The 12,230-nt window shown below is 40.6% G+C and overlaps 1 protein-coding gene across 1 annotated transcript in view; it reads left to right on the forward strand.

The window, feature by feature from the left end:
* The window catches only part of magi2a (membrane associated guanylate kinase, WW and PDZ domain containing 2a), a 961,431-nt gene that overhangs the window by 931,224 nt on the left and 17,977 nt on the right, over window positions 1-12,230 (forward strand). Inside the window, exon 23 of the mRNA XM_041202174.1 lies at window positions 10,404-10,542. Coding sequence (XP_041058108.1) covers window positions 10,404-10,542 — 139 coding nt within the window. The remainder of the gene's footprint in view (window positions 1-10,403; window positions 10,543-12,230) is intronic.

A 12,230-nucleotide genomic window follows, 5' to 3' on the forward strand; every position in this document is an offset into this window, starting at 1 on the left:
CTCTCCCTTAATTTCATTTTCTGAACATGATTTGGCATTGGATTCAAATTCTCACACTTTCTGATTCATACACAGGAAATCTCATTAAGAATTCTTCAATCTGATTGGTTAAGAAGACACATGGTTGTTTGCCCTTTTCACATAGGTCCCAGTTCCCTGTAAATGATGCCACATAGATTTGGATTTCCAATCACCACAAGTTCCAATGCAAAACCCCATTGAAAACCTGTGGACAAATGTTAAGTGTAATAAATGACTGGGGCCCTTTGTTCGCCTCTGTCTGCAAAATCTGGGCCGATATGTTGAAAAACTCAAATCTTTAAATTGAATTTTTACTAGCTTGTATAGTTAATGGACCTTCCATGGCATTGTTCATAGTCATGTCATAAAAGCTTTATAAAAACAGAATTGTTTTCTTTTATTTTTCTTAACTAGTGCTAAAAGTCAAATTGTTGTTATTAAGCTGTGTTGGAAATTAGGCTACTGAAATACATGATCTGGTTGTGATTCTTAATTATAAAAGACACCACCTGGTATGCTTGTAAAAAAAAATTATTGATTCACTGTAAATAGCAATTCTTAAAGACCAGAGTATAGCTAACTTGAAAGTTGAGAAGTTGAACTCCAGATGTTCTAGTTCAAATCCCACTAATCAAAGTTTATATTATCCTTTATAGCATTTTATCGGAACAGTGTGACAACTACAATGTCCTCTTCCCTCAAGCTGTACAGATATGATTCAATACTATATGATTCAAAGAAGCTCCACATATTGCCATTTCCCCATAATATATTTACTGTTTATGTCTGAAAACTACGTTCTTCTCCTTTCCCACTCCTGTATTCAAGCATCATTCTTAGTGGTCTGTCACTTTAATTGTTTGCAAGTAGAGATAAACTTTGACATACTCCTACCATGCCAAACACTGTTGTCTCACTGCCACCTCCTGTTGACTGTTATTTCTTCCTTTCATCTTGTAGCAGCTTCTGATCAATTGAACAAAGTTCCAATCTATCTGATGGTTCTTTATTCTGTAGTTACATCTTTAATTCCTTTCTTACCACAATGTACATTGTCAACAACTGGGAGAAGTTGCCAGGTTGGATTTTGTCTATGAATTTCAGGATCCATATCAGAAAATCCCAGCAGAATATGACTGCCTTTGTTTCTCAATGTATAAGATCATTTTGCATTAGTAGCAAAGCGTGACTATTTGAAATATGTGTATAAGCAAAACATTTTTTAATGCTACTGGATTTTCAATCTTGCCCTTGGCTAGTCTCAAGGCTGAAATGCAGTTAAGAAGCTGGACTGTGCCTTTAAGCTGACTGTGTAAATTGCAGATATCTATAAACTACTTGGTCAATCAGAGGCAGCTTTTCTTTAAATTCCTTTTTTTTAAAGAATCCCTGTTCTGTGCTTTGTCAGATCCTTTTTGCCTGCTTTTTAAGAGAGAATAACAGTGAGGAAGCAAAGGATGACCAAGAGGGAGTAGATAATAAAAAAGCAAATCATTGAAAGATGAGTAAAGGAAAACAGAAGTGAAGGAAGTAAACAAGATAGCATTTGAACAGCAAAAGGAGAGAGAACAAAAAAAATGAACATGAAGAGTGAAAACATGATTAGGTAGAAACACGCAAAGGTTTTTCTTTCGGTGAGGCCCAAGCTGAAAAGATTAAAAACCACTGAATTGGTTACTTTTTTTGGTAAAGAACAATTAGCTTGAACAAGCTTTGAGCAAAAGGCATGTGAACAAGTCATAGATATGAGCAATCTAGCATCACTTTGTCAGTGGTTTTGCATATGTTTGTGCATGCCGCTGACATCTCATACAATGTGATCATCGTGTTATAACAAGTGATTTGTTGCAGGCCGCTAATATTAACCCTGTCTTCTGCCTGCTTTTATATTCAATTTTTGTCACTGTATAGCCTCCTGGGCTATCAAATATGCTTCTTTAATTTCCAAAATTGCCTCAAACCTCCTCTGGAAACATCCATTGTTTCTTTACTTATTCCATTATGACACTCTTTGGCCCTGCACCACTAGCTCTTTTGTCATGTAATCTCTCCTGTCTGCCATCTGATTACAACTTTCCCTTTTGTTCTTTTTCCACCCTCCCCACTCTTACTGGCTTAAAACCTATTACATTTCTAACTTTTCTCAGTTCCAATGAAAGGTCATCATCCTGAAACATGGGGCGGAATTTTCCAATAATGAGACTAAGTGCAGTGGTGGGCAGTTTCAGCAGTACTCACCCTGCTGGCCGGAATGAGGGGAACTCGTGCCCAATTCTGCACTTGGAGGGTCATTAATTATGCAAAGGCATGTTTCGGTCCAAATCGCCGAATCAGGTTGGGAGCTGATTCATCTGCCTGCCATCAGCTAGCCGGTCCAAAGGTCCAGTCGCCATATTTAAAGGCCAGTCCAAATACAATCTCACTCCCTCCAGCCCACCAGAGATCTCTTGCAACCAGAAGCAGAAGACCAGGAGCCTCAAGAAGAAGGCTTCACCTCTAGGCCCTCCAGGCCTTGATCAAGGGGCGATGGTTGGATTCTCTCTTGTTGGAGATGGCCATTGTCTGACACTTGTGTGGCACGAATGTTACTTGCCACTTGACAGCCCAAGCCTGGATATTGTCCAGGTCTTGCTGCATTTGGACATAGACTGCTTCAGTATCTGAGGAGTCCCGAATGTTGCTGAACATTGTGCAATCATCAGCAAACATCCCCACTTCTGACTTTATGATGGAAGGAAGGTCGTTGATGAAGCAACTGAAGATGGTTGGGCCGAGGACGCTACCCTGAGGAATTCCTGCAGTGATGTCCTGGAGCTGAAATGACTGACCTCCAACAACCACAACCATCTTCTTTTGTGCTAGGTATTACTCCAACCGGCAAAGAGTTTTCCCACTAATTCCCATTGACTCCAGTTTTGCTAGGGCTCCTTGATGCCACGCTCAGTCAAATGCTGCCTTGATGTCAAGGGCAGTCACTCTCACCTCACCTCGAGATTTCAGCTCTTTTGTCCATGTTTGAACCAAGGCTGTAATGAGGTCAGGAGCTCAGTAACCCTGGCGGAACCCAAACTGGGCATCAGTGAGCAAATCATTGCTAAGCAAGTGCCACTTGATAGCACTGTTGAGGACCCCTTCCATTAGTTTACTGATAATCGAGAATAGACTGATGGGGCGGTAATTGGCCAGGTTGGATTTGTCCTGCTTTTTGTGTACAGGACATACCTGGGCAATTTTCCACATAACCGGGTAGATGCCAGTTTTGTAGCTATTCTGGAACAGCTTGGCTAGGGGCGCAGCAAGTTCTGGAGCACAAGTCTTCAGTACTATTGCCGGAATCTTGTCAGGGCCCATAGCCTTTGCAGTATCCAGTGCCTTCAGCCGTTTCTTGATATCATGTGGAGTGAATCGAATCGGCTGAAGACTGGCATCTTTGATGCTGGGGACCTCCAGAGGATCATCCACTCGGCACTTCTGACTGAAGATTGTTGCGAACGCTTTAGCCTTATCTTTTGCACTGCTGTGCTGGGCTCCTCCATCATTGAGGATGGGGATATTTGTGGAGCCACCTCCACAAGGTGCAACACACTTCAATGATGCGGGAAACCCTGTCAGAAGTGTATTGTAGTGAGTCACTTGAGCGATCCAAGAATCTGAAGCACATCTTCAGAAGCCCAATAGCCTGCTCTATAAGGGAGCATGTGGAGCTGTGAGCAGCATTGTACCTCTCCTCGGATGGACTCTGAGGGTGATACACCGGTATCATCAGCCAGCATTTCAGTGGGTACCCCTTATACCCAAGCAGCCATCCATAGAGACTCAGTGGCCCTTTGAAAACCTCAGGCACCTGGGAGTGACTCAGGATGTAGGAGTCATGGCAATTCCCAGGTTACCATGCACAAACATGCAATATATGCTTCCGGTGATCACACATCAGCTGTACATGAATGGAATGATAGTCCTTGTGGTTTATAAACATTAGGGCCTGCTGCCATGGAGCCCAAATAGCCACATGGATGCACTCTATCGCACCCTGCACTCTTGAGAAGCCTGAGATTGCAGTGAAGCTGGTCAATATCTCAGCCTGGCTATCCTCATCCAGAGCAAACCTTTCATAATGTTGGGCTTTCCTGTAAAGGACATCTGTGACCACCTTTACGCATCAGTGTGGGAGATGCCACAGCAGGTCCCTTTTTGATCCTTGGAAAGAACCAGAGGCCAAGAAATTAAGTGCTGTGGCCACCTTCAAAGCCAGGGATACCCTCCAACTGCATGTGGCATCAGATCTTCACAAAGAAAGTGGCATATGTGATGCACCAGTGCTTGGGACAAGTGCAGACGTGCACAGCACTGCCTCTCACTCATTTGTAAATAGGAGACTCTTCTACGATAAACCCTAGGTCTGGCAAATCGCTCCCATTGCCTAGGTCTCTCCTGACCTTTCAGTTCATGCTCTGGCTCCGCTTGACCGTGTGCCTCCTTCTGGAGCTACACACGGAGTCACTTCTCCCTCCTCCTCCATTTTCATTGCATTAGGATCTTGACAAAGGCAGTTCTGAGCCCTGGATCCATATGTGCTTTTGCCTTCTGTCTGAAAGGAAACATTGAAGATATTAATGATTCAAGGGCCAAGAAAGTGAAGTTCAGATGATGACACATTTGGAAACAAGGGTCCATAGCTTTTCCTGACCTACTTGAATGGTGGCTGATGTTGCCTTGTCCCTGAGACACTAAGACACATATCGAGGTGACCAAGGTGGCATCGCAGATATGTAACATCTTGAGCCCTGCATGGGATGCTAAAGTTTAATTGAGATGAGTGACCCAACCTAGCTCTATGCTCCAATTTCTGATGTGGCATACTAATGACCAATCATTTGCTCATGGTCAATGAGTGGATGTCCTTTGGCCCATTAGGAGTGTCAAATCTGGTGAACACGTGACAGGCCTTCATTGATGGAATGTCACATATGATACAGCTGTGTCTCCTTCACTATTGCCTGCATTCCCAAATTCTACATTCCTTATGCGTTCCTCTTGAAATGCAGCAACCGGGATGTGAAGCCAAAGTTGTGAATAGCCCCCTGACAGTGCTAATGAAACATTTGGCTTTCAGTGGCTTTCCTCGCAAGGACATCTTCCTCCCTTCTTTCTAAACAGATCCCTATTCGCTTCTGCAGCAGCAAGAGATTATAGGGCGATCCCAGAAAGGCCCCCCCTCTCCCTGACTGCCATTCCACAGCCTTCCCTCCTTATTGCCCCCCTCGTGTTCATCAACCCCATCTCCGCCTCACAGCCCACCCCTGGTTGAAGTGTTTCTGAAAATGAGCACCACAGCACAATGGTGTTCTTCGGGACAATGTAGAGAAAGAGCAGGAGCAGACCAACCCAACAGCCCCAGCAGTGTGGCATTCATCGCAACAAGATCGGCACTGCACTATGGCAGGTATGCTATGTATGTTCCACTCACCTCGAAGTTACCAGCAAACTGAGGTCCGCCTTGCGATCACCACCCCTTTTCAAATGGGTTTGAGGCTGACGTAATTTCCCGCTGGCATGACGCAAGATTGGAAGGCCTGGCAGGATTCCAGCGAACAGCTGTTTTAATGAGCATTCATGACATAATGCAAAATAAATGCAAATGGCGTTCACACCACTAGTCAGCGGGATAACCAACCTGCATAAACCCATCATCAGGAGATTTGCAAACTGTTTTTACGCAGATTCCTGACTTTTCGCCTGCCGCTGGATTCTTTGCTTCCGCCCGTCACAGGCGAGATGAGAAAATTCCACCCATTCTCTCTATTTCTCTTTTCATAGGTACTGCCTGAACTGCTGAATATTTTAAGCATTTTCTGTTTTTACTTCAGGTCTACAGCATCTGCAATACTTTGCCTATATGTTAATGTTAATTTTCAATTAGTAGTTTATGCTGAGTTTCCCTATCTCAAATAGACTGGCAGTAGGGGTCAGTACAGTTGGAACAGCTGAGGATTGGAGACAAAAATTAGCCAGGCTTGTCACTCCTGATGGAAATCCAACAGACTCTATTTAAAGTGTCCCTCTATAGATGTGCTGAGGATAGGGTTGGAGTGTGGAGAGGATTGAGATTGCTATAATGCCCCAACAGTTGAATATACTGCCACATCTAGTATCAAGGGTCACACATGAGTAATGGCCACTGGATGAGGAACCCGAGGGCAACTGTGCCCATGAAACCATAACCCAGCAAGGAATACAATACCTTCAGGCAAGGAAAGGGGGAAACATTGACAAAAAATAAGAAACTCTTCTCATTATTTGACTCATTCAGGCTCCTTGCAGGCATGAGCTCACAGAGGCTACAATTTGGAAAAAATTTAAACTAAATTAGCAACTCCATTCAGAGAGCATAGGAATTGTTGGTGTCGAAAATTGCTAATTCATAAAGGTCAATTAATTTGAAGCTGGGTGTATAAGCAAAGATAGCTTCAGTACAAGACCTGATCGTTTTTAATGATACACTGATTAATTTTCTTAATCTGTCTACTTTGATAACACCAAATGTTTTCATTTTCCAATAATTCCTTATATGAGGGAGTCAATAAAAATTTCCTCTTCCTCATGAAGAAAAAATGAAAAAGAATCAAGTTTATTTTAAATAGTTTTTTTCAAAAATAGGAAAAGGTTCCTAAAACAGATGTTTTGGACAACTTGAAATTTGTCTTGAAGATTGCTTTTGTATCTTCACAAGCATCTCATGGAGAATAGTGTAAAGTACTAGAAAGACTTGTAAGCTGATTAACAATCATGATGTGAATGATTCTTCCATGGCCATTGCCATTCCACAGGGCTGTTAGTCCAATACAGCAGCAGGGCTCCTTCAACACATATGATGGGGAGGAGGCTGACATCCACATCCACACACATTGCATTCAGATATCTCACTGGGTATCAACCCAGATTGATTCATAATTTGAGGTAGGATTTGAACTCTGCCCGTTCTGACTTAGAAGCGGCAATGCTAATATTAAGCCTAAGGCTCACTCCCGCAAAAGAAAATGTACGATGGTAACATTTACATCATTTTAATTTTACATTGATTGAATCAAAAACTGTCTGCTAGGTCAAATTCTGACTTTGTTCTCCAAGTTTAGATGGATTTACAGGATAAGAAATGGTTCATGAGACACAGAAAGTAACATCAGTCTGTACAGCCAGTACATACTATGCTGGAGTCATACTAGATGGTACGTATATATTAGGTCTAGTTCAGCATGCTCCACTCCAGAGACAGCTCCTCAGCAATACAACATGAATCAAATAAGTTATCCCCAGTAATATCTTAACTTTACTGGCAGATATTTGCTGCAGAGTTGTCACCTGAATGAACCTTGATAATATAGTTATTATAATGCTTGTTACAGATTAATAGCTGGAGAGAAAATTGATAACAAGAGATTTCCAATGTAAACACAATTATACTTAGCAGAATGCCTTGCAGGTTATCCCAAAATAATTTCAGGTTAGAAAGGCCACTTTGACCATTTTGATCTCGGAGACTCGGTTGACAGCATTCTCACCTCTTGAGTCAGAAGATTGTAGATGCAAGTTCCACTCTGGAGACTTAAGCACAACATTTAGGCTGTGACATCAGACCAGTACTGATGCAGTGCTACACTGCCAAAGGTGCTTTTTTTTGGATGAGACATTAGACTGAGGACACATCTGCCCTTTTAGGTAGATATATCATGGAATTATTTCAAAGAGCAGGGGTGGTCGCCCAGGTGCCCTGGGCAATATTTATCCTTTCATCTGTTAGAATCATATCTCTCAAGACTGAAATTTTCTTTTACAAAATTGAAGGAATTGGCATTATCTTACATTTGGATGCTGACCTGGAATTTTTTTTAAAAAGGTCACAAGTTCACCTTGAAACCATCAATAAGCAGGCCTCTTTCAAGAAATCACCTGACCTTTATGGTATTTGATGTTGTTTATTTTGAATTGCAATCACTTTAATTGATGGGGAAAAAACTGAAGAAAAGCAAAGGCTTGCTGGAGACCACATGGCAGAGAGAAACAAAACTTCAGTTTTGAACCTGCTGGCTTTGAAGGCAGTCATGTTGGGGAACAAGCTGAGGCAGGAAGGCTACCCAACCTGGCTCTCTCTCTCTCTCTCTCTCTCTCTACCTTGCTTAAAATTGTGTGTGACTATCAACCTGTAGCCAGAGAACACTCATCTGAGCGGAATAGGACTTCATTTGGACCTGCAAAGCTGAGAACAGTTGGTAAGAACTTCCAGAAGTCCACCAGGACCAGCAGCCTGACCTTACATGAGGGAACTCCAGGTCAACAACCTCGAGACGCTGCGAACTTTATCCTTTATTTTATAATGCCCATCCTCTAAAGCACATCTCCGCAGAGACTCTCTGTTTGTCATTCGTGTGTGTGTGTGTGTGTGTGTGTGTGTGCTGAGGGATTTCTTTAGGAAGGATTAGATGGTTATACTTCCTGATTACAATTGTGTGTTAACTAGTACTTGCAACTTGCTAAAAAGTTTTGTTTTATAATAAACAATTGTTCTGAGTTCATTGAAAGAAGCCTAGTTGAAGACACCTTTATTCTGGACACCAGTAGTAGAAATAGACAATTGACTATTTTGGTGAGAAAATTAAACTTTTCAATTAATGGTATAGTCTGCGGAGCAGTGGGGCTGGATCATACTCGCACTCCTCCCATCCCGTTCATAACACATCAACATCATTAAAACAGTTTAGCTGGTCAGTATCAAATATTTAAAGTAACGAGATGATTTAGAATAATTATCAGAGTAAAGTCAAATACAGAATCAGGTCTTTAAGGAGATATCACACTTCTCAACCCAGTTCTGTGCTCAGATACATAGCGCTTCACAATTCTAGTTATGAATACAGCTCACAATTCTTACACTAATTCTATCTTTGACTTCTCGATTCCATGCATATTACCACTAAATCATAGAACATTAACGGTACATACAAGTGACATAAGATAACAACATGGAGCCAGCAAAACGCACTTAACCCTTCTTCATCTCTTCCAGTATTCTGATAACATGGTTATACTGCCTTCTTAAGCTCCATGGTTATATTGCCCTCACAAACTCCTACAATCCTTTTATTGCAATAAACACAAGTAACCAAATTAATATCTTCCAGACCATCAGAGACAGGGAACTGTAAATTACACACATTCATCAGCCCATTATCTGTGAAAACATCCTTGTGGTAGGCCCACTTTCAAAATGCATACATTCTCAGTAGAAAGCTGTTTTAAGTTAGCATGTGCTGATCCCACAGATAGCCCAGGTCAGCAAGGTGGTATGAACACACTCCCACAAACCATAACAGTACTGTGGGTCCCTACAGTGCAACAATGACTACATTTTAAAAGTATTTTATTGGCTAAAAGCACTTTAGATGACTTGAGGCTATGAAGGAACATGGAAGTGCAAGTCCGTGGAAAGAGCATTCACATCATAGCTAGTCAGACTGTTTTTTTTAAATTTGCTCATGGGATGTGAGCATGGCTGGCTGTGCCAGAATTTATTGCCATCCCTAATTGTAATTGAGAAGGCAGTGGTGTGCTGCAGTCCACGTGTTGTAGTAACACCCACAGTGCTGTTAGGGAGTGGGTTCCAGGCTTATGACCCAGCTACAGTGAAGGAATGGCAATATAGTTCCAAGTCAGGATGATGAGTGACTTGGAGGGGAACTTGCAGGTGGTGGTCTATCCATGCATCTGTTGCCTTTGTTTTTCTAGGTAGTAGAGGTCACAGGTTTGGAAGGTTAATCAGCTGGCAAGTCTTTTCAGTACAGTATTCTCCGAGGGAAGAGTGTGAAGATACTAAACAACAATAACCTGATCTTAAGGAAAATACTTCAGATACTTGAAGTCTGCTGGAAATATTCAGCAGGTTTGGCAGCATCTATGAAGAGAGAGACAGTTAATGATTCAGATTGATGATATTTCATCAGAACCTGATCTTAACTATGTCTTCAATCTGCATATGTTAAATTTCAAATAAACTGAGGTGTAAAAGTTATTTTAATTTAATTAGTTTCTGAACATAGGCATTTGTCTATTTCTGATGGTCCGATTGGGCTGTATTTTGCAGTCAGCATCAAAACAATGACATTTACCGTTGACATCCAGAAAAATCCTGGAAGGTTAGCAATCCCAACTGGCATCCTAATGACAGCATCCGTTTTAACTTCAGCTATTTAAAAAATCTTCATAAAATAAAGAAAGGAATTTTCATTTCAATGACAGGAATCTTAACAACAATTTACTGAAAGCTATGGATTAGCGCTCTTCAGTGCTTCATTGTATCCTCACCTGATTTTAATTTTTGTTCTTAACAGGTTGGGGATCAAATCATTGAAATCAATGGAGAAAACACAAGAGAAATGACCCATGCCAGAGCAATAGAGCTGATAAAATCTGGAGGGAGAAGAGTGCGTCTTCTTCTTAAACGGGGGACAGGTCAAGTGCCTGAGTATGGTGGGTTTCATGTTCTAGACCAGTTCACTTTTCATGTAGCTAATAACAAATAAAGCAGTATTTAAACAGCCTTTTCAGGTACTAGTACAATGTGTTATATTGGCAACTAGCTACCAATCAAATTATAGCAAAACTATAGCTTATAAGACTGCAGTTGGACTCTTAAACATATGTTGTGTGCTGGCATAAAAAATTAATTGCAAGCTCCATTAATTTCTACTCACCTAACATAACCGACAATGTGTTGCCCTCTGTTTCAGCCAACAGTTTACTAATCAAACCACCTTTTCTCTTCATCTAGCTAGGCATAGATCAACATGCTTCAAAACATTGGTACGAGAAACAGTAGATGAAGAAATTATTTAAAATGTCATTACAATGTTAAAGATTAATTGATAGCTGGTTGCCAATTGAGATTTATTAGAAGCACTGCTGATTAAAACTATACATAGCTAAAAAAAATTACAACTAGTAACTAGGACTAAATAATCTATACTTAAATGTCTCACTAATAATTTAACTGTCTGCATGTCTTACTGTCTTGAAGTTTGTTTTAACTTGACTCTTTCCTGATTTAAATTTTCTACTTTACTATGCTAAACAGCTTACTAGATATCTTTGTGCTAACAGTCGTGTTAATATCTGTCACTGGTTCTGTTAATTCTAATGATTGGTCCTAGGCTGTTCCTCCCCTTCCTTTAGGAATGGTACCTTCCAGTCTCTCCATGTGCATGAAAAGTGACAAGCATGGGTCCCCATATTTCTTCCTATTGGGCCACCCTAAAGACACGGTTTGTAAATCTGCATGCGTATTATGATTCTCAAAACATTAGATGTCATTTCACACAGTTGTATTTTAACATGTTTTGTGGTTGAGCTAATTATGGTTTCCTCTGTGAAACACTTTACTAACACAAGTAGTTGTCATCAAAAAATAACAGTGACTATAGTTCAAAAGCCAATAACTCTAGAATTAAATAGTAAATGCTAATTTGCAGAACATATTTTATAAATTTAATCTTTTCAAGTTTTTAATTATTCTACACATTACCAAATGCCCCATGGTTCTAAGATGTACAAAATATTATACCTCTTTGATTTGTCTTTCTTATATTCCTTGTCAATAATTTGAAATTAAAATTATATTTTTTGAATTGGCATCCTACTGCATATCCTGTTAATCATTTGTGTTTGCTAAAATAGAAAATGCTGCCAATGTCACAGTAAATGAGATTTAGAGAAATTGGATTGCTAAAATAGATAAAGAGGAGTATCTTGGAAGGTTGGCAGCACTTAAAGTAGAAAAGTCACCCTGTTCAGATGGGATGAATTCTAGGTTGCTAAGGAAAGCAAGAGTGGCAATTACAGAGACTTTGGTCAGAATCATCCAGTCCTCCTTAGATATGGTAGTGGTACCAGAGGACAGAGGGTTGCAAACGTTACGGCCCTGTTCAAAGAAATGGGAGAGGAACAAATCCAGTAACTGCTGACGTCAGTGATGGGGAGACTTTTAGATACAATAATCCAGGACACAAGTGTCACTTGGAAAAATATGAATTTGTAAATTAAACCTGTTAAAGGCAAATTGTGTCTGACTAACTCGTTTGAGTTCTTTGATGAAGTAAAGTTGAGGGTTAATGAGACTATCACAATTGTATATATAAACCTTAAAAAGGCATTTTATAAAA

This window comes from Carcharodon carcharias, chromosome 13, assembly GCF_017639515.1.
Source record: "Carcharodon carcharias isolate sCarCar2 chromosome 13, sCarCar2.pri, whole genome shotgun sequence".
In the NCBI taxonomy this organism is placed as follows: domain Eukaryota; kingdom Metazoa; phylum Chordata; class Chondrichthyes; order Lamniformes; family Lamnidae; genus Carcharodon; species Carcharodon carcharias.